At 51.1% G+C, this 20,521-nt stretch overlaps 1 protein-coding gene across 3 annotated transcripts in view; it reads left to right on the top strand.

Annotated features, from left to right (window-relative positions):
• unc5b (unc-5 netrin receptor B) overlaps window positions 1-17,437 on the top strand; it is a 230,359-nt gene extending 212,922 nt beyond the window's left edge. For all 3 annotated transcript variants that reach the window (XM_038783243.1, XM_038783244.1, XM_038783242.1), the window contains 6 exons: window positions 187-355; window positions 932-1,165; window positions 2,270-2,419; window positions 5,153-5,317; window positions 11,675-11,853; window positions 14,044-17,437. In XM_038783243.1, the coding sequence (XP_038639171.1) occupies window positions 187-355; window positions 932-1,165; window positions 2,270-2,419; window positions 5,153-5,317; window positions 11,675-11,853; window positions 14,044-14,206 (1,060 nt within the window). In that variant the 3' untranslated portion in view covers window positions 14,207-17,437. The remainder of the gene's footprint in view (window positions 1-186; window positions 356-931; window positions 1,166-2,269; window positions 2,420-5,152; window positions 5,318-11,674; window positions 11,854-14,043) is intronic.
• The last annotated feature ends 3,084 nt before the right edge of the window (window positions 17,438-20,521 follow it).

The raw sequence follows: 20,521 nt of genomic DNA, 5'->3' as shown, positions 1-20,521 counted from the left end.
TATCAGGTTCCTTTTATCATCAGCTGGGGTCACCTGTCGGTGATTTTTTTTTTTTAGCTAACCTATTTCAAGGGCAGGATAACACTGGTGGGGAAGGTGGGGGGGGGGGGGGGGGGGGGGATTGGGGGCTTGTTGGTTGTCGCGGTGACCGATTGACGGGCATTCTCTTATTTTTCTTTTCCAAAGACCGCCATCCGAAGGTTCGCAGACAGTCCTGAGTCCCATGGTGACCTGCGGCCCAACAGGCATGCTGTTGTGCAGGCCCGTTGTCCTCAGTATGCCGCACTGTGCGGAGGTCTGCGAGTCAGACTGGACCATTAAATTCAAGACACAGACTCACCAGGCAGCCTGGGAGGTAAGAGCACAAGAAGCAACAAGCGCGCCCACTCATTGACCTGCAGAATACTCCAGTCTAATTATCTTATTTTCCCCCCCAATTCATTCAGTGTTGGAATAGTCTATTGTCAAGGAATTTGGGCCTCTTGCACATCCCCAATTTTAGTGTCTCCACTATTGGTGACCATGCCTTCAGTTCCCTAAACTAGCTCGGCCTCTCTCTCTGGTTCTCCTCCTTTCCAAAGCTTCTTAAAATCTACATCTTTGACCAAACGATCGGTCACCTATCCTAATATCTCCTTATGTGGCTAGGTATCAAATTCTGTTTGATAACACTCCTGCAAAGGACCTTGGAAACATGCTAAAGGTGCTGTATACACACAAGATGTTGTCATTGATGGCGTTTATATTGTTCTCTTTCCAAGTCTGTCAAATCCTTCCGCATGCTTTAAATTGCTCTTCACGTTGAGATAAGAGCAGACATTTCATGTCGAGAAACGACGAGGGAGGAATGTTGTCCGAGGCAATTTTGTTGTTGTTGTTCTCACCTGAACCGAACTGTTTTTCTCTCTGTCTCTCTCCTCTCTCTCTTCAGGAGGTGGTGACGTTGGAGGAGGAGAATTTAAACACCCCGTGCTACTGTCAGCTTGACCCCCAGTCCTGCCACATTTTGCTGGATCAGTTGGGCACGTACGCTCTCGTTGGGGAGTCCGTCTCCAGGTCAGCCATTAAAAGACTCCAGCTCGCCATATTTGCACCCACCTCATGTACATCTCTGGAGTACTGCCTTAAAGTGTACTGTGTGGACGACACTCCAGATGCTTTGAAGGTACCTGTTACGTTGTCAGCTTCTCCATGTCCATTCTTAGCTTTTGGTGTGTTTCTTTTTTACAGTGGGCTCCCTATTATTAGATGCTTTTTAAAGAGTGACGCAAGAAGGATTATTTGAAGGATTTAAAACTTTACAGATTCAACATTGATTTTGGTAACTTCTAATTTCAATAGCCCCTGTGCTGTTTCATTCAGCAGGCCCTGGTGATGTTTTCGCTGTTGCCATTTACATCTCCATTGGTTTGATTCCTTTGTTTCGTTACTTGTCCCAGTATCACCCCTTTTTGTCTTTCACCATCATCCCTTCTGCCATTAAATCACGCCTGCTTCCTTTTTCTTTGGATCGAGGACGATTTGCTTCTGGTTTGATAGGTTCTGAGATGGTTGACGAAGCCAATGCACGATCCGCAGACTGTGCCACATGTGGGGCAGGTGGTGCTCAGGGGGTTGGGCTCCCTCCGGCACTTCAAATTCACCTCTGCACATTTCCCACAAAGTCTCCCGATGTGTTTGGTGCCTTTCTGACTATCTTTGCCTTTTTCGTCAAGCCTGGGTCTCCCACGAGTCAATCTGGAAGTTTGACCTCTTCTGGGATTCTTTGAGTACATCCCAATGGATTTTCCATTGTCCTGCTGGGAATCCCTGCTGCGACCAAGTTTCCTTTTGCTCTTTCCCCCAATCCCACCTGCTCTTTTCTCGGTCCCCAAACTTAGTTAGAAATGGTTAAATCACTAACTTCACTTACTTGTAACAGAGGGTTAACTCAGTCTTGATACCTCCTCAGATGCTGCCTAGCCTACATTTTGTTCTTATTTCGGACTTCCAGCATTTTGCATTATCCTTTCATCTTTATTATCGGGACCTGGCACCCACATGGCAATGAAAAAAATCCCATGTAGTCCCTTGATCTGAGAGGCTTGGAGGGGCTGCCAGCTAACGCCATGATTGGGTTACACAGGGTAGATGTGGACAGAATGTATCCGCTTGTGGATGAATACAAAATGTACAAGTTAGTTAGTAATAAATCCAATCGGGAGATAAGGGGGGGATTTCTTCACTCAGCGAGTATTTTTAAAATTTGTCTGATTGTGTCTCCGTGCAGGAGGTTCTGGAGCTGGAACGGACTCTGGGTGGATACTTGCTGGAGGAACCCAAAAGCTTGCTGTTCAAGGACAGTTACCACAACCTCCGGCTCTCCATCCACGATATCCCTCACTCACTGTGGAGAAGCAAATTGCTTGCCAAATATCAGGTAGGGGCCGAGTTGTCAGATCTTCGCCAGGCATCATTCACAAAGAATATCGAAGGCACATTTCTGTCTTTGCAATTTGGCCTGTTCAATCAAAACCAAAAGATGCAAGTCTTTACCATGTACAGCAGCTGAACTGGAAGTATTTGTCTTGCATTATTATCGACTTGACCACCTACAGCTCAAAAGGAAGTCATTCAGCCCTTTTGTGCCTGTGATAGCTCTTCAAAAGCTTAATCCCACACGCTCGGCGATAGAATCATAGAAACCTGTATCACGGAAGGATGGAAGGGGCATGACAGAGTCAGGGCAAAGCCTCCAGTAATTCTGCTACTATCCCACTGGGAATTGGTGGCTGAATGGTCCTTGAACCTTCAGTTCAGACAAGTCCCCCTGTGTAATATGTTAAGTTCGACTCCTGGTCTGTCGAGCTAGTTGACCTCTGTGGGTAAGGTCAGAGGGCTGCCTGGCTGTCCTTGAAAATGCCTGATTGCGATGCTTCTCTTGGCTGACTAACCTACCACTCGTCCGCCACCTGGGGTCATGAACAAAGGGGAGGTACTGTGTGGTGTCTGCATTGAGGCAAATTTCAACAACGGCCTTTAGAAGAGAGGAGGGTGAATTGGGGACCGTTTTGTTTTAGAGTTCAGAAGCTTCTAGTGCCTTCCACCTTGGCATAGGAGAAGGCAGGAGAATGGGGATGAGACTCGATGGGCCGAGTGGCCTAATTCTGCTCCTATGTCTTATGGTCTTATTCCTATTTAACCTGGTGAGCGTTTGGAACTGAAGTATCAATGATTTCTTCCCAGACTGGTCAGATCCAATGCTTAATGTCATTGGAGGCGGCACGGTGGCATAGTGGTTAGCCCTGGCTGCACTAGTTTCTTCCGGGTCCGCCACGGCCTCCACCATGGCGGACGCGGAAGAGAACCCCACATCGCGCATGCGCTGGCAGTGAAGTCAGCAGCCAGCTGCTGCTGACGTCACTGCCGGCGCATGCGCGGACTGGCGAAAGCCTTTCGGCCAGCCCCGCTGCCGGGGGCGCCGGTTTTTTGCGCCGGTCTTCAGGTGGCAACCGCTCCGGCGCGGGGCTGGCCCCCAAAGGTGGGGAGAATTCCCCACCTTTGGGGAGGCGCGACCCCTGTGTGGTTGGCGCCACTCCCCTACTCTGGGACCCTCCGTCACGCCGGGTAGGGGAGAATGCCGCCCCTGGACAGGTGACCTGAGGGAAGGTGTTCCCATTCCACCACAGCAGCTGGGGAATTACAATTCAACTCGTGAAATAATTCAGGAATTAAAAAGCTAGTCTCAATAATGAGGTCCATGAAGCAGACAAATTGGTTTAAAAAACAATCATCAGGGAGGGAAATCGGCCATCCCTACCCGGTCTGATCAACATGTGACTCCAAACCCACAGCAATGTGGCTGCCTCCAAACCCCCCTCGGAAAGGGCACAGTAAACACCTCAGTGAACTCAAGAAGGCGACTCACCAACACCCAGCAAACCCGCTGTAAATACTGACACACTCCCCAGGGAACCGCCTGTAAATACTGACACACTCCCCAGGGAACCGCCTGTAAATACTGACACACTCCCCAGGGAACCCCCCTGTAAATACTGACACACTCCCCAGGGAACCTCCTGTAAATACTGACACACTCCCCAGGGAACCTCCTGTAAATACTGACACACTCACCAGGGAACCTCCTGTAAATACTGACACACTCCCCAGGGAACCGCCTGTAAATACTGACACACTCCCCAGGGAACCTCCTGTAAATACTGACACACTCCCCGGGGACCCTCTGTAAATACTGACACACTCCCCAGGGAACCCCATGTAAATACTGACACACTCCCCAGGGTACCTCCTGTAAATACTGACACACTCCCCAGGGAACCTCCTGTAAATACTGACACACTCCCCGGGGACCCCATGTAAATACTGACACACTCCCCAGGGTACCTCCTGTAAATACTGACACACTCCCCGGGGACTCCCTGTAAATACTGACACACTCCCCAGGGAACCCCCTGTAAATACTGACACACTCCCCCGGGAACCCCCTGTAAATACTGACACACTCCCCGGGGACTCCCTGTAAATACTGACACACTCCCCAGGGAACCCCCTGTAAATACTGACACACTCCCCGGGGACCCTCTGTAAATACTGACACACTCCCGGGTACTCCCTGTAAATACTGACACACTCCCCGGGGTCTCGCTGTAAATACTGACACACTCCCCGGGGACCCCCCTGTAAATACTGACACACTCCCCGTGGACCCCCTGTAAATACTGACACACTTCCCGGAGACCCTCTTGTAAGTACTGACACACTCCCCAAGGAACCCCCTGTAAATACTGACACACTCCCCAAGGAACCCCCTGTAAATACTGACACACTCCCCAAGGAACCCCCTGTAAATACTGACACACTCCCCAGGGAACCCCCTATAAATACTGACACACTCCCCAGGGAACCCCCTGTAAATACTGACACACTTCCCGGAGACCCCCCTGTAAATACTGACACATGTCTTATATTCAACGAACGGATTAGATGAAAATGATCAAATGTTGTTTTCTGTCTCTGCCCCTTTCTCTTTGCTCCTCTCTCTCTCCCTCTCTCCCCTTCTCTCTCTCTCTCTCCCTCTCTCTCTCTGCTCCTCTCTCTGACTGTCTCTCTCTCTCTCTGCTTCTCTCTCTCTCTCCCTCTTGAATCTTCCCAGGAAATCCCATTTTATCATATCTGGAGTGGTACTCAGAGAGCGTTGCACTGCACCTTTTCGCTGGAGAGGCACAGCCTGGCATCGACTGAATTTTCCTGTAAAATCTGCGTCAGACAGGTGGAGGGAGAGGGGCAGATATTCCAGCTACACACGACCATTGAAGAGGTAAGAACAGTGGGGAGCAGTGGGTTGGAATATATGCTCACCAACCTTCCACATAGAACAGACTTCCCTCTGTTATTGAACTATACCTATATTTTAAAAGCATTAAAGAGGGAAGAGGTACGAGATATTGAGAGATGCGTTGGGGTTGATTGTACCTGTATCGTATTACATAGAATTTACAGCTAGAAATATGCCATTCGGCCCAACAAGTCAGTACCAATATTTATGTACGACATGAACCTCCACCTGCCCTACTTCATCTCACCCTATCACCATATCCTTCTGTTCCGTTCTCCCGCATCTGTTTCTCCAGCTTCTCCTTAAATGCAGCCGTGCTATTTTCCTTAACCATTCCAGAAGGAATGGGTGAAGGCATTTCTCCTGCGTCCCCGTTGGATTTTTCTGTAGCTATCCCAGTGAAAGCAACCCCTATGTCTATTCTATCAAACCCCTTCACATTTTTGAAGACTTCTATCGAGGTCTCTCATCCATTTTCTCTTTTTCAAAACTCTATGGACGCCATTCTCCGCCCCTCACACGGGGCGGCATTCTCCCCTAGCCGGCGTGACGGAGGGTCCCGGAGTAGGGGAGTGGCGCCAACCACTCAGGGGTCGCGCCTCCCCAAAGATGGGGAATTCTCCCCACCTTTGGGGGCCAGCCCCGCGCCGGAGCGGTTGCCACCTGAAGACCGGCGCAAAAAACCGGCGCCCCCGGCAGCGGGGCTGGCCGAAAGGCTTTCGCCGGTCTGCGCATGCGCCGGCAGTGACGTCAGCGGCAGCTGGCCGCTGACGTCACTGCCGGCGCATGCGCGATGTGGGGTTCTCTTCCGCCTCCGCCATGGTGGAGGCCGTGGCGGACCCGGAAGAAACTAGTGCAGCCAGGGCACTGGCCCGGACTCTGAGAGGGGGGCCCCGATCGCGGGCCAGGCCTCCGTGGGGGCACCCCCCGAGGTTCGACCGCCCCCCCAGGTCCCCGGGGGCCTGCTCGCGCCGCTGAGCCCGCCGTTTAAACCTCGGCGGCGGGAGAGGCCTCCCAGCGGCGGGACTTCGGCCCATCCGGGCCGGAGAATCGCCGCAGGGGTCTCTCCGATCGGAGTGGCGAGATTCCAGCCCCCGCCACTTCCCGGGTGGCGGAGAATCTCTGCCACGGCGGGGGCGGGATTTTAGGCGCCCCCAGGCGACTCTCCGACCCTGCTGGGGGTCGGAGAATTTCGCCCACCGTGTGGGAGAATCGCGGGAGGGCCGGGCGAATCACGCCACGCCGCCCTGGCACCCCCCGCGATTCTCCCACCCACCCCAAAATGGCATGTTGCGTTTTGCGACAGGCCGCAAGGAGAATCGCCGCTCGCCGTTTCTAACGGCGACCGGCGATTCTCCGGCCCGGATGGGCCGAGCGGCCTGCCGAACCCAACCGGTTCACGCCGGCACCAACCACACCTGGTCGCTGCCGACGTGAACAGCGCGCGTCCGCTGTGTGTTGGGCCTGTGGGGGGCGGAGGGAGGATCAAGCACCACGGGTGTGCTCAGGCGGTGTCTGGCCCGCGATCGGTGCCCACCGATCGTCGGGCCGGTGTCTCTAAGAGACGCACTCTTTTCCCTCCGCCGCCCCGCAAGATCAAGCCGCCATGTCTTGCGTGGCAGCGGAGGCGCATGCGCGGTTGCCGTCACTTAGGCACTGCCGGTTGCGTCATTCCCAGCGTGCCGCTTTGACGCAAGAATCAAGGCCCGGCCCGCGAAATTCACGCGCCGCCGCTCCTAGCCCCCGGGGGGGGGAGAATAGGGGGCGAGGAGCGGCCTCCGACGCCGGAGTGAAACACTCCGGGTTTCACTCTGGCGTTGGCTGTTTGTCTCCCTTTGGGAGAATTGCGCCCTATAGACCTTTCAGACATGTAAACATCTCAGATCTGGGGTGGAATTCTCCGACCACCCACAAGGTCGGGGAATCTCCCAGAGCCGGCATAAATCCCGCCTCCGCCGTGGAATTCTCCGCCACGCGGGAATCGGCGGGAATCACGCCCTGCCAATCGGCATGCCCCCGCAGCAATTCTCCGGCCCACGCTGGGCTGAAGTCCCGCCACTGACAGGCCTCTCCCGCCAGCGGGAATTGGAGCACCTCTGGTGCCGGCGGGATTGGCGGCGCGAGCGGGCCCCCGGGGTCCTGGAGGGGACGCGAGGCGATCGGACCCCAGGGGGTGCCCCCACGTGTCCTGGCCCGCGATCGGGGCCCACCGATTGGAAGGCGGGCCATTGCCAGGGGGGCACTCTTTTTCTTCCGCCGCCGCCACAGCCTCCACCATGGAGGAGGCAGAAGAGACCCCCCCTACCGGCGCATGCGCAGACCTGCGAAGGCCTTTCGTCCAGCCCGGGTGGCGGGCGCCAAAGGCTATTGGCGCCGGTTTTGGCGCCGGCCGGCCGGCGGAGCAGAAAACACTCCGGCGCGGGCCTAGCCCCTTTGGGGAGGCCCGACGCCGGAGTGGTTGGCGCCACTCCACTACGCCGGGACCCCCCTCCCCCCCGCCCCGCCGGGTAGGGGAGAATCCCGGCCCTGGTGTCATTCTAGTACTTTTATTGTTTTGCACCTTCTCCACAGCCTCCATATCCTGGGTTTGATTTAGCAGAAACGAAATAGAGTCCCGTGTCGGGCGGGTTTAGCTGGATGGTTCCCCGGCTATTAAATGGGACTCTGTTTCATTTCTGGGCCTTGGTGCGGACAGACCCACCAAGTCCGCGCCTAGGCTCAATTCCTGCGCTAACCAGCTCCGTGAATGCTCCCCCCCCCCCCCCCCCCCTCCCCCCGGGTCTCTAGGCCCCCCTACTCCCACCACGGTCTCCGGACCCCCAATGCCCCAACCCATCAATTTGGGGGTCATTGAGTCCTCCGCACCTCACCTCATAAGGGCAGGGCATCCTGGGCCTTACCCCTGGCACGGGTAAGATGCCATCTTGGCACTGCCCCTGCCAGTGCCACTTGAATATCCAAACCTGGATCCCGTTCTCAATCGGCGGGATCCAGATCCCAACGCTTCGCGGGATCTCGGTAGATTTCACGAGGAGTGGCAAAGCCAGAAAATCTCACGAGCGTCGACACGCGAGATTTACCGACCTTGTCACTTCCCGAGTGATAGATTGCGAGGCCGATAGATTGCGCCCCCTATTTAAAAAATGGAGACCGGAATTGTGCACAGTGCTCCCAAGAGTGGTCAATCGAACACTCCAAGGATGTTTCACGTAACTTCGCAGCTTTTCAATTTTAACCCTCGAGAAATGAACTCCAGCACTTTCTTTGCTTTTTTTGAATGGTCTTATCGTTATGGGTAGCTATTTTCACAATTTGTGTAGCTGTATCCCAAGGGATCACTTTGGAGCAGCGACCCATGGCACCTTTTAGAATCTTTCTGGGTGTAACTGATAGCGACACGAGAAGCAGGTTTGTGGAGGTGTCAAATATGAACAGAAAATTCTGCAAATACTCAGAACTGGAAAACATTGGCGTGGTAGCAGGCCTTAAGCAAGTCAGGCAACAGGGAAATGAAGCGACGACAATAGAGGGAAGAACAAAAGGGGAGATCTGATGGGATGGCGTGGCGGGGAGGGGTGCGGAAAGATTAAATGATAGAGGGATCACGTTGGAAGGCAAAAGGTGGGGACCAACGAAGAAACAAAAGATGAGTCTACTGGAGGTACGAATGGCCACAGCAGAGTCATTGCCAGCAATGGGTTTGCAAAAGGGATAGGAGCGGTATTCATGATCTGAAATCAAGGAAGATGTGAAGTGCCTCAGTGAAGAGAAGGGGGCGCTGTCTCGGGCTTCCAGTAAGCCAGTTGGAACAGAGTCAGGAACCAAGGACAGAGATGTCAGTGAGGGCGAGGTGGAGAATTGAAATAATGAAGCCACAGACGCTGGTGGGGGTCACACTTTTTTTTTTTTTATAAATGTTTTTATTCAGTTTTCATATTTTATATTGAACAAATTACAAATTGTTAGGAGAAAGAAAAAAGAAAAAAAACAAACACGCAAAAATTAACATACATATTTACAGGTAAGCATCTTCGTAGTAGTAACTGCGCCCCCCCCCCCCCCCGCCCCCCCCCCCCCAACATGTTTATTTAGTTTGGTTTTGGGCCTTAGCTAGCCATCGAACCCCCGTAACGAACCTGTAGCCCCCCCCCCCCCCCCCCCCCCCCCTCCCGCTACCTTCCCCCGACTATTCTTCCTCTTGTACATTGGCCACAAATAGGTCCCGGAACAGTTGCATGAATGGCTCCCACGTTCTGTGGAAGCCGTCGTCCGACCCTCGGATGGCAAATTTGATTTTCTCCATTTGGAGAGATTCCGAGAGGTCGGACAGCCAGTCCGCAGCTCTGGGCGGTGCTGCTGACCGCCAGCCAAACAGGATTCTACGGCGGGCGATCAGGGAGGCAAAGGCAAGGGCGTCTGCCCTCCTCCCCAGGAATAGATCTGGCTGTTCTGAAACCCCGAAGACCGCCACTATCGGGCATGGCTCCACCCTCACTCCCACCACTTTGGACATTACCTCGAAGAAGGCTGTCCAGTACTCCACGAGTCTGGGGCAAGACCAGAACATGTGGGCGTGGTTGGCCGGGCCTCTTTGGCACCGTTCACATCTGTCTTCCACCTCCGGGAAGAACCTACTCATACGGGTTCTTGTTAAGTGGGCTCTATGTACCACTTTTAGTTGCGTCAGGCTGAGCCTTGCGCACGTGGAGGTGGAGTTGACCCTATGCAGTGCTTCGCTCCAGAGTCCCCACCCGATCTCCATCCCCAGGTCGTCCTCCCATTTCCTCCTTGTTGCGTCCAGTACGGTGTCGTCCCTATCTACCAGTCGGTCATACATGTCACTACAGTTCCCTTTCTCTAGGATACTTGCGTCCAGTAGGTCTTCCAGTAGTGTCTGTCGTGGCGGTTGTGGGTACGTCCTTGTCTCCTTTCGTAGGAAGTTTTTGAGCTGCAGGTACCGTAGCTTGTTCCCCCCAGCTAGCTGCAATTTCTCTGTCAGTTCGTCCAGTGTTGCGATCCTGTCGTCCGTGTATAGGTCCCTGACTGTCAGTGTCCCCCCGTCCTGCCTCCACCTTTTGAAGGTGGCGTCGGTCAGTGCTGGTTTGAACCTATGGTTGTTGCAGATGGGAGCCCTGTTCGACATTTTGGTCAGGCCAAGTTGCTGCCGCAGTTGGTTCCAGGATTGGAGGGTGGCTGTCACCACTGGGCTGCTGGAGTGTTTTTTGGGTGGGGATGGGAGTGCTGCCGTGGCGAGGGCCCGGAGGGAGGTTCCCATGCAGGAGGCCTCCTCCGCACGCACCCACTCAGCTTCTGGCTCCTGGATCCATCCCCTTACTCGCTCGGCTGTTGCTGCCCAGTGGTAGAATTGTAGATTCGGGAGGGCTAACCCTCCCCTGGTTTTTGTTTTTTGTAAGACCTTCTTTGGGATCCTAGCATTTTTACCCCCCCATACGAACGCCATGATGAGTTTGTCCAGCGCTTTGAAAAAGGCCTTGGGGATGTAGATCGGAATGGATCTAAACAGGAAGAGGAACCTGGGCAGTACGTTCATTTTGATCGTCTGAACTCTCCCCGCGAGGGAGAGCGGGAGTGTGTTCCATCTTTGCAGGTCCTTTTTAACTTCCTCCGTCAGGCTGGTGAGGTTCCATTTGTGGATCCCTTTCCAGTCATGGGCTATTTGGATCCCCAGGTAGCGGAATTTATGTCGGGCTTGTTTGAACGGCAGCCCCTTTAGTGCTGCCTCCCCCCCCCCCTCCCCCCCCCCCCCCCTTGTGGGTGTACTGGGAAGATCTCACTTTGCTCATGTTGAGTTTGTAGCCCGAGAAGGCTCCAAACTCTTTCAGGAGCGCGATGATTCCGTCCATGCTGCTTTGTGGGTCCGAGATATAGAGGAGCAGATCATCCGCATAGAGTGAGACTCTGTGCTCTCTACCTCCCCTTCGGATCCCCCTCCAATTTTTTGCTGCCCTGAGCGCGATTGCTAGCGGCTCAATTGCTAGTGCGAACAGCAGCGGGGACAGTGGGCATCCTTGTCTGGTGCCCCTGTGCAGCTGGAAGTATTGGGAGTTGGTATTGTTGGTCTGTACACTCGCCATGGGAGCGTTGGTGGGGGTCACACTTGAGATGTCCTTCTGTTCTCTAATCTCAATGGACTGGTGGACGCTCTCTTTCAAAATGCATTAATTTCACTAGAAATTGAAGAGAAGAGTCCTCACATCGACACTGTGGACCAAGCAAATCCTGAATGTTATTATTTATATTTATTTTGTTTGCATTGTAATCTTAGATGCCCAAATTGGTATGAACATAATAATAAATATCTATTACTTTCCTTAACAGAATGCCAAATGTGTTAGCCCGTTTCACACACAGGTTGGCAGCAACGTAACCACCCAGGTGGGCCCTTATGCCTTTAAGATTCCATATTCCATCAGGCAGAAAATCTGCACCAATTTGGACGCACCAAATACCCGGGGCAATGACTGGAGGCTCCTGGCCCAGAAGCTGGGGGTTGACAGGTGAGCAGAGATTTGCGATACCGCCTCTCAACAGGCAGAATGAATTGAAATAATTTGGTTCATGTGTGAGCGATGTGGCTGCCGTGAATAAAATGGAACTTCTACCCGCGCACACCACTATTTGTGTATATGGACTGAACATTGACGCCATTGTGTCAGCCAATGAGTTGCAGGTGGGAGGAACTTGAGGTTCATAATCTACAGTGTCTGAGCTCTTCATAATATCAGGAGAGATGGAGCAGGAGAAGGCCATTCAGCCCCTCAGGTCTACCGCACCAATTCCGTACCATCATGTCTGATCTGATCGCAGCCCCAACTGCGTTCTCCTGCCTGTCCACCTTAACTCTCATAGATCAGGGGCTGGATTCTCTGCTTCAGGGACTATGACCCCACGCCAGAAAAACTGGCATCAAAAGGTCACAGATTCACAGCCTTGCAGGGGGCTAGCAGGCAGCTGTTGTCAAGTTTGCAGCTCCAGCTCCCAATATGGCCCCCCCGCACTTCTGGATCAGAGGCCGCGCATGCTCACGGTGGTGGCCTCCAGCGGCCTCCATAGTGCCCCCGATCGGCCGCACGCCTGACCGTCACCACACGCTCACAAATACCCCGGTCCTGTATGAGGCCCCCCCCCGCCCTCCGATCGGTCCATCCCCGACTATGGCGGGCACGGACTGAGTCCGCAGCCGCCATGTGCGTATCCCAAACGGCAGGACCACATTAGATCCACGCCGTCAGGACTCCGGCCGGTCAGGTGGGGAGAATAGCGGGGAGGGCCTCTGGCAATCAGCGCAGGTGGAGGAGGTGCAGGTGAGGATTACGCCGCTTTTCAGGGGCCGGAGAATGAAGGAACCGGCACCGGTCCCGATTCCATGAGTGAAACTAGACTCTCCGCCCTTGCGCCAGATGCGATATCGGGGTGCAGAGAATCCAGCCCCACAAATCTAACTGAGCCTTGGATATATTCAAAGACTCAGGCCGAGATTCTCCATCTGGTGCGATGCGCCCGCACCGACAGCGGCTCCGTCCTGGCAGCCACCTAACGGGATTTGCCATTGTGAGCATCCCTAGTCCGTTGGGAAATCCGTGGGCGCCAGTGTGCTGCCGGCATAATGGAGAATCCCGCCGACAGAGAATCTAGCCCCCAGTCTCCTCTGCTCTCTGAGGAAGAGAATTCCAAAGACTAAAGACCATCTGGAAGAAGAAATTCCTCCTCATCTCCGTCTTAAACAGGAGATCTTTTATTTTTAAACTGTGCCCACTAGTTCTCGATTCCCCCACAAGGGGAGACGTTACCCTGTCAAGCCCTCTTCAGGATGTTATGTTTCAATAAGAACATTCTTCTAAACTTCAGAGGGCATTGGCCCAGCCTACTCAACCTTTCCTCAGACCCCAATCGCTTTGTCCCAGGAATTAGCCTCCTGATCCTTGTCTGAACTGCCTCCAATGCATATATATCTTCCCTTAAGTAAGGAGACCAGGGGCAGCACAGAGGCGCAGTGGTTAGCACTGCAGTCTCATGGCGCCGAGGTCCCAGGTTCGATCCCGGCTCTGGGTCACTGTCCGTGTGGAGTTTGCACATTCTCCCCGTGTCTGCGTGGGTTTCACCCCCACAACCCAAAGATGTGCAAGGTAGGTGGATTGAGCACACTAAATTGCCCCTTAAATTGGAAAAAATGAATTGGGTACTCTAAATTTATTTTTTAAAAGTAAGGAGACCAAAATTGCACACAATACTCGAGATATGATCTCATCAATGCCCTGTACGGACCTCCCTATTTTTGTACTCCACCTCCCTTGCATTAAAGGCCAACATTCGATTTACCATCCTTCTTGACTGAAGCTACAGCGAAGTCTACCAATAAAAGCAGGATTATTTCTCCCGCAGAATGCAGTCAGTGAAGGATAGTAATGTTGCAGATGTGAGTAAAATCTATCTCAGTCACTTGGAGCAATGCAGCTTGATTGATGGATGAACGTCTAACTCCCCCGATTCTGTTGGGAATAGAGGTGCTCAAGGATGGGGCCTTCAATTTATTAATCTTGTCACATTTGAATCTGTGCAAAAAATAGATAACCTCAGAAAACAAGCCAGCCATTTCATTCCCACCTGCAACCAGAAATTTATTGCACTGTCAGTGTACGTTTAGAGATAGCATTTATTAATTTTGTTCCCCTCTCTCTCATGCTTAGGTATCTCACCTATTTTGCTACAAAACTCAGTCCCACTGGGGTCATCCTGGACTTGTGGGAGGCTCAACATCAAGATGACGGAGACATCAATTCCCTCGCTGGTGTCCTCGAGGAGATGGGCAAGAGTGACATGATGGTCGTCATGACAACAGAAGAATGCTGAAACATGGATAACATTCCCCACATAGTGATGGAACCCTTGCATCTATGCCAACTGAAATCAGCTTGTTGCTCATTGGGGCACCCAGCAAATTAGGAACTTGGCATTTTTGTACATGAGAGCTGAAGGTGTCACATTCACTCTCGACAAACCCTTCTCTCCTCTCGAAAGCTTTGGGCAGCTTGTAAAAGGATAACAGTTTCTTAGGAAACGCATTTAATTTATTATCCATATCTTTGGATGCTTTTTTTTTTGCTCCTAGTGTGAAACTTTGTATAAAACCCAAGGATTTGTTGACATTCACGGCCAATGTAGACTCAGATCCTAGTGCACAAGTTGTACAAATAAGTAGAGAAGGAATCCAACTGAGCTGCTCACAACTGTTTACGAAGAAGAAGAGAATGAATTATAGATGCAGGCAGCCGTCACTGGGCCATGTTGTCCTCTCTCATTTTATTTTTACGTAGCCAGCAAAAAGTCTCTGTTCAGTCTTGGAAGAATGCTTTGCAAGATGCCGTATCTGTGCTGGTTTCTCCCAAGTCATGATCGCAGAACACGTCTTAAGAGTAATTTCCAAAGCTTTTCTCTCTTTTTGATACAAGCTCAGAGAGGTTCCTGCTGAAGATGTCCATGACCAAGCGCTTAATGGGCTTGTACAAGATCCTCTGTCCACTATTGTAGTGGTGGCATTTGAAATAAGCAGGTTAATACGCGCAGAGGAATGAGGTGCAAAGGGTTAGTGGGCACTCAGCCAGCCATACCAACCACAATCATTACTAGGCAAGCATCCGCCGTTTCTGAATACCATGCAGAGTTTTATGAATCCAGTGCAGGTACACCTGATCTACTGCCCTCTGCTCTTTCACCCCCCTCCACCCCATCACTCCATTGAGATACACAAGGAAAGTTCCTACTCAATCTTCGCCAAGGTGAGGCCACGGGTTAAGGTGGTTTGAGACTTGACGCAAAGCAATAGTGATTTATCAAAGGAACCGATCATCCCCCGGAGAGTTATTTCTGGTCGATGACCTTGCATTGCTCCCACAGATAAAATAGCCAAACCCACGTAGACCAATCCAGGATGTGGATGCTCAACATGAAGTCCAACGTTTGATTTGAACGAATATGGAAGAGACGTTACTATGTTACGGTGCTTTTTATATTTCGAAGCACATTTTCAGCATTATATTCTTAAACTTAATTCAGCTTTGGTTTCTCGGATTCTTTATTTTAATGCTAAATGTTAATCGGGGACATGTATGAAAAGCAGACAAAAGACACATGGAAGCATTCTGACATACCGCCGTCATTCAACACGTGTCCCCTATCCTTCCATAACAGAAACTTCATTCCGTGTTGTAATGTTCTCCACGGTCCACGCCTTACTTCCCCCCCCCCCAGCTCCGTCCACCCCACTCACTGAGCCGTACAAAGCCTCAAAACAACGTCACCGACGAAGCCTGTTGGGACCTCAAAAACTTTGCTCTTTGAACCCTTGTTAACACAAACATTGACAGCTGGAAGAAGCGTAAAGCCATTCTGGAACCCTGAGATTGGTGCCCAAAGATAGCTGTGGACCGAACAAGATGAGAGTGCGTCATGCACGGGTTGCTTCCTCATGTCTTAAGGAAGTGCTCACTGGGAGAATGCTACTCAAATGTTGGGATCTTTATTTTTCACAGGAACTCTCAGATGGCAAAACCTTCCAAGGTTTCATTCTTCATTTGATTCCCAGTTTGAGGCTTAAGTATCCAATGATGTCTTATTCCAAACTTGCCTTTAAATAAAACACCTTTGTTTATTGCCATATCACGTTGAGACACTCGATAATGCCGGTCAATGGACTTGAGAGGTGGTTGAATTATCATTTCCGTTGGAAGCATCTTTATTTGACTAAAAGATCGGGCCAACCTGAAAAATAAATGAATATTAGTTGAATGTGGGAGTGTGTGATGCATTTCTGATGCGCTGTTAGTGTCAACGAGAGTATGAAATCTCCAAAACGACACCACCAAAAGTGACACTAATATTAGTTATTTGTAAATGTTGTTGAAATGTTTTAAGTATTTGGTAAAGTTATTTATTTTCAAGACATTCTTGGACAAATGCATTTTAAATCCACCGCTGTGTAATTTTAATTTTTAAGTGATTGTTTCAGAAACTGAATCATTGGATGTGAATTGTCGTCCTCCGTCTGGCTAGAGCCTTTGTGGGTCCTCAGCTGAATAAATTGGACTGTTACAAAGAACCCCATTTGCAGTTCCGCTGTTGCCAACCCTCCAGCATTGCCCTGGAGTGTCCAGGAATTGAGGGTTGATCTTCGGAGCACAGCTGCAATTAGCGCCCAGGGAAAGAGTCATAGGGGCATGAAAAACGTCTTGACGATATTTTTCAGCCTCTTGCTTTTCATTAGTTATAACATATCAGCAATGGCAGGAGGGGGTTATGGGGAAAGGCTGTGTGCCTGGGCAAGGGACGGCTAGACCATGGTTGGCGAAAATCTCCAGCGACATATCCAGCTGGAGTTAGCAACCCCAGTTCCCTACAGCTTTTATGAAAGAGAGGTCAGCCCCCTCCTATCTCCAGCATGACCCAATAACCAGCAACGTCGCACACTCCTCATTAATTGTTTTAATCAAACAATGTCAAGATAGTTTTGAGCTTTTAAAAGAAATCAAAGGGTCCTGAATAATTTTTTTAGGTGACATATATAGTTTTTATAAAATTATATTTGATCAATCTATGATGGCTCCTGGTGTCCATTTCTACCTTGATTTAATTACGATTTTGGACAGGGATGAAGAATAATCCTGCTTATTGCTGAGAGGGAGGTTGGCACTAACTTTTAGATCACTGTGGCCAGCGTTTTTCAGTATTCATTGATGAAAAAAAAGGCTAAAGGTGTTTTAGCGAACTGTTAATCCTCTTTTTTTCCCCCTCGTGTAAAGGGGTACCATTACACCAGTTAGCGAAATAGTGCTTTAATTTCTCTCGTTCACTCCAAGTGCTATGCAAGTTCATAGAGTTAATTCATTTTCAGTCGTATCGTGATGCTTCAGTTTTTTATGTACATCTTTCATATATGTATAGAAAGTGCTAGAATCTATTGCTCTGTTTCTCTTTTCATGTATCTGTTCATTCTGTAAACTACAGATTGTAAATAAGTTTAGCATTCCTATTGTAACAAATTAATTTTTATGCAATAAATTATATTTCCTAGTTTAAAGAGTCAAACATTGCATTTTTCTTTGGAGCCTTCAAGAAATGGCCACTCGTAACTTCCAGGGAAACCTTTTTACCCAATTCCGCTTCCCTATAGGGGTCAGTTTAGCACAGTGGGCTAAACAGCTGGCTTGTAATGCAGAAAAAGGCCAGCAGCTCGGGTTCAATTCCCGTACCGGCCTCCCTGAACAGGCACCAGAATGTGGTGATTAGGGGCTTTTCACAGTAACTTCATTGAAGCCTACGTGTGAGTTACTGCAATGCGCACTGTAAATGCTCAGAAATCCAACAGCATTTTTTCTCTTTTTATGCTTTGAGCTCCATCCTTGTGACAATAAGTGATTATTATTATTATTATTGTTATTATTGTTATTTGAACGCATTTGCCATGATCTTTTCCTCAGTAAGGTAGGGGGATGGACTTCCAGGTACTGATCGACCATGACTTTGTTGAATAGCGGAATAAGCTTAAGAGGCTGGAAGGCCTCCTGTGGAGCCTAACTAACGGGTTAGCACCTCTGTGCCGGTGAGGGGGTCGAGATGCAAGTTTCTTAAATATTTTTGACAATTGGTGCTGTCAAGCCGCAAGCAACGTCCGGCAAACCACACAAATGAATGACGTGGGGTGGGATTTTCCGTTGGCTGACGCCAAAATTGGGAAAGAAAAGTGATTGGACAGAGAATGAGGCCAAATTCATGGCCGGCACCGGGCGTCCGCCAGAATGCCATGCTCCGGTGCCTCGACGGCATCATCAATGCGTTCTACTCCGCATGTGTAGTAAACACCGTTCGCGTTTCATTAGCGGGCCTGACCCGGTATTCTCCAAGGCCTCCGCAATGTTCCACCGTCACTCCCCATTGGGGAGAATTTGCTGAATCCTTTGCCGAGTGTGCTGGGCATTACACCGACAACAACTTTAAGATTATCATTGGGATCGCAGTATCGTTCACTGGCCAGAAATTAAAGACCAGTCTTCTGCAGGCAACAAATATATGCCCAGTCTTTGCACTTTAAATTAAACACGTCATATTTGTTCAACAACTGGTTCGGAGGATGTGATTGATGTCGGCACCTCTGTTGCCCCTCCCTATTTGCTGGTGGCCTGCTGCAGTGCCTGTGGTGATGGAGCTCGCGCGCTGGTGTGAGACTAACTGGATTCTGCCCCAGCAATGACAAATAAATGGCCGATATATCTCCCAATCAGGATGGTGGGCAAGTGGAAGAAAAGTTAGAAGGTGTTGTCCGCTCCCCTGGCCTCATTTGCTTTCTGGATGTTTGAATGCCGTGAGGCTGGTCTGGCTTGTTGAAGTAATAATGATGAGTTGCTGAAATGCACACCGTAAATGCGCAAGGAATCCAACAACATTTTTTCTCTTTTATGTTTGAGCTCCGTCTTGTACAATTTGGTGAAAATCTCACATGAAGTGTTGTCCTGTCTCACTTCACACAAAGGTTGGGGTCCAAAGTGGGTCACCTTTCAACCTGGGCTTTCCTCCTCTCCCAAACTAGTGTGTGGATAGAATTTTGGGCAGGGAGGCGGATGAGGGGAGGTAAGCATGTGTGCGTGTGTCTGGCCCTCTCTCAGTCTCAGGGTTCTCACACACTCATATACTCTCTCACACTCACACATTCTCACACTTACTGACACACTCACATACTCTCACACTCACTAACACACTTACTAACATTCTCACACTGACTAACACACACTTACTAACATACTCACACTTACACACTCTCACACTCACTAACACACTCTCACATACTCTAACACACTCACACTTACTAACACATTCACACTTGCTAACACACTCACACTTACTAACACTCACATACTCTCACACTCACTAACATACTAACATTCTCACACTGACGAACACACTTTCACACTCACTAACATACTCTCACACTTGCTAACACACTCACACTTACTAACACACACTCTCACATACTCTCTCACACTCACTAACACACTCCCCCTCCCCCCCCAATGATTTGAAGGTTTATTGCTGATTAGGAGTTCAGGATGAATGTGAAGGTGGCGAGACACACTTCGTCTTGGCCCAGAGCTGCTCTGGACCTTGCTGGCAGTACCACCACCATCCCTCGTGGCATCCCTGGCCTGCTCGGCCGTCCTGAGACCTCTCGCCTGCTATTGAGCCGATGCCTGCACAGGATGACAAGAACACAACCCAACGGGGGCACTATCTCACCCAGAATGCACCCTGGCTGTCTAAACAAATGGCCGCATAGACTCGAGGTCTCAATCAGATGGCTCCTATATTACAGAACTTCAACCGGGGGCCGGGAACCCAACACATGTTAGCATGCAGGCTTATTGAGGTTTGATGCAGCCACTTGCTGGCACGGAATTAAGCTCCAAGTTGGCTCGGGCCTCAATGTTTTGAACCTTGTGCACATCCCCTCGCCGAGCTCTGGCCAGCCCCAAGTGCAGTCATTCAGATAAAACATGAAACTGGAAACCTGTCTGATTTCTCAGGTGGGTGTGAAATTCCAAGGAAAAGGAAGCCGAGCTCTCTGAAAGTCCTGGTTAGCGTTCAGCCGCTGTCAAAATGGATCCTTTGGTCACGTATTTCGTTGCAGTTTGTGGGAGATTGCTGTGCGCGCATTCGCTGTATAGCTTCCTGCATTGACTTAATATTTTCATCCTTTTGCCTCACGGCACCGAGGTCCCAGGTTCGATCCCGGCTCTGGGTTACTGTGCGTCAGCAGCTGCTGACGTCATACCGGCGCATGCGCAGGGGGGGGGGTCTCTGCCGCCCCCGCCATGGTGAAGGCCATGGCAGGGAGGAAGAAAAAGAGTGCCCCCACGGCACAGGCCCGCCTGCCGATCGGTGGGGGCACCCCCCCGGGGTCAGATTGCCCCGCACCCCCTCCCCGAGCCCGCCCGCGCCATCAATCCCGCCGGCGGGAGAGGCCTGTCAGCGGTGGGACTTCGGCCCATCGCGGGCCGGAGAATCGCCGGGGGGGGGCACGCCAAACGGCGTGGCGCGATTCCCACCCCCGCCGAATCTCGGATGGCGGAGAATTCGGGACACGGCGGGGGCGGGATTGACGCCGGCCCCGGGCAATTC

This window comes from Scyliorhinus canicula, chromosome 22 (assembly GCF_902713615.1).
Source record: "Scyliorhinus canicula chromosome 22, sScyCan1.1, whole genome shotgun sequence".
Lineage (NCBI taxonomy): Eukaryota > Metazoa > Chordata > Chondrichthyes > Carcharhiniformes > Scyliorhinidae > Scyliorhinus > Scyliorhinus canicula.
The sequence above is the reverse complement of the archived record's forward strand: the minus strand, read 5'-3'. Positions and strand labels throughout refer to the sequence as shown.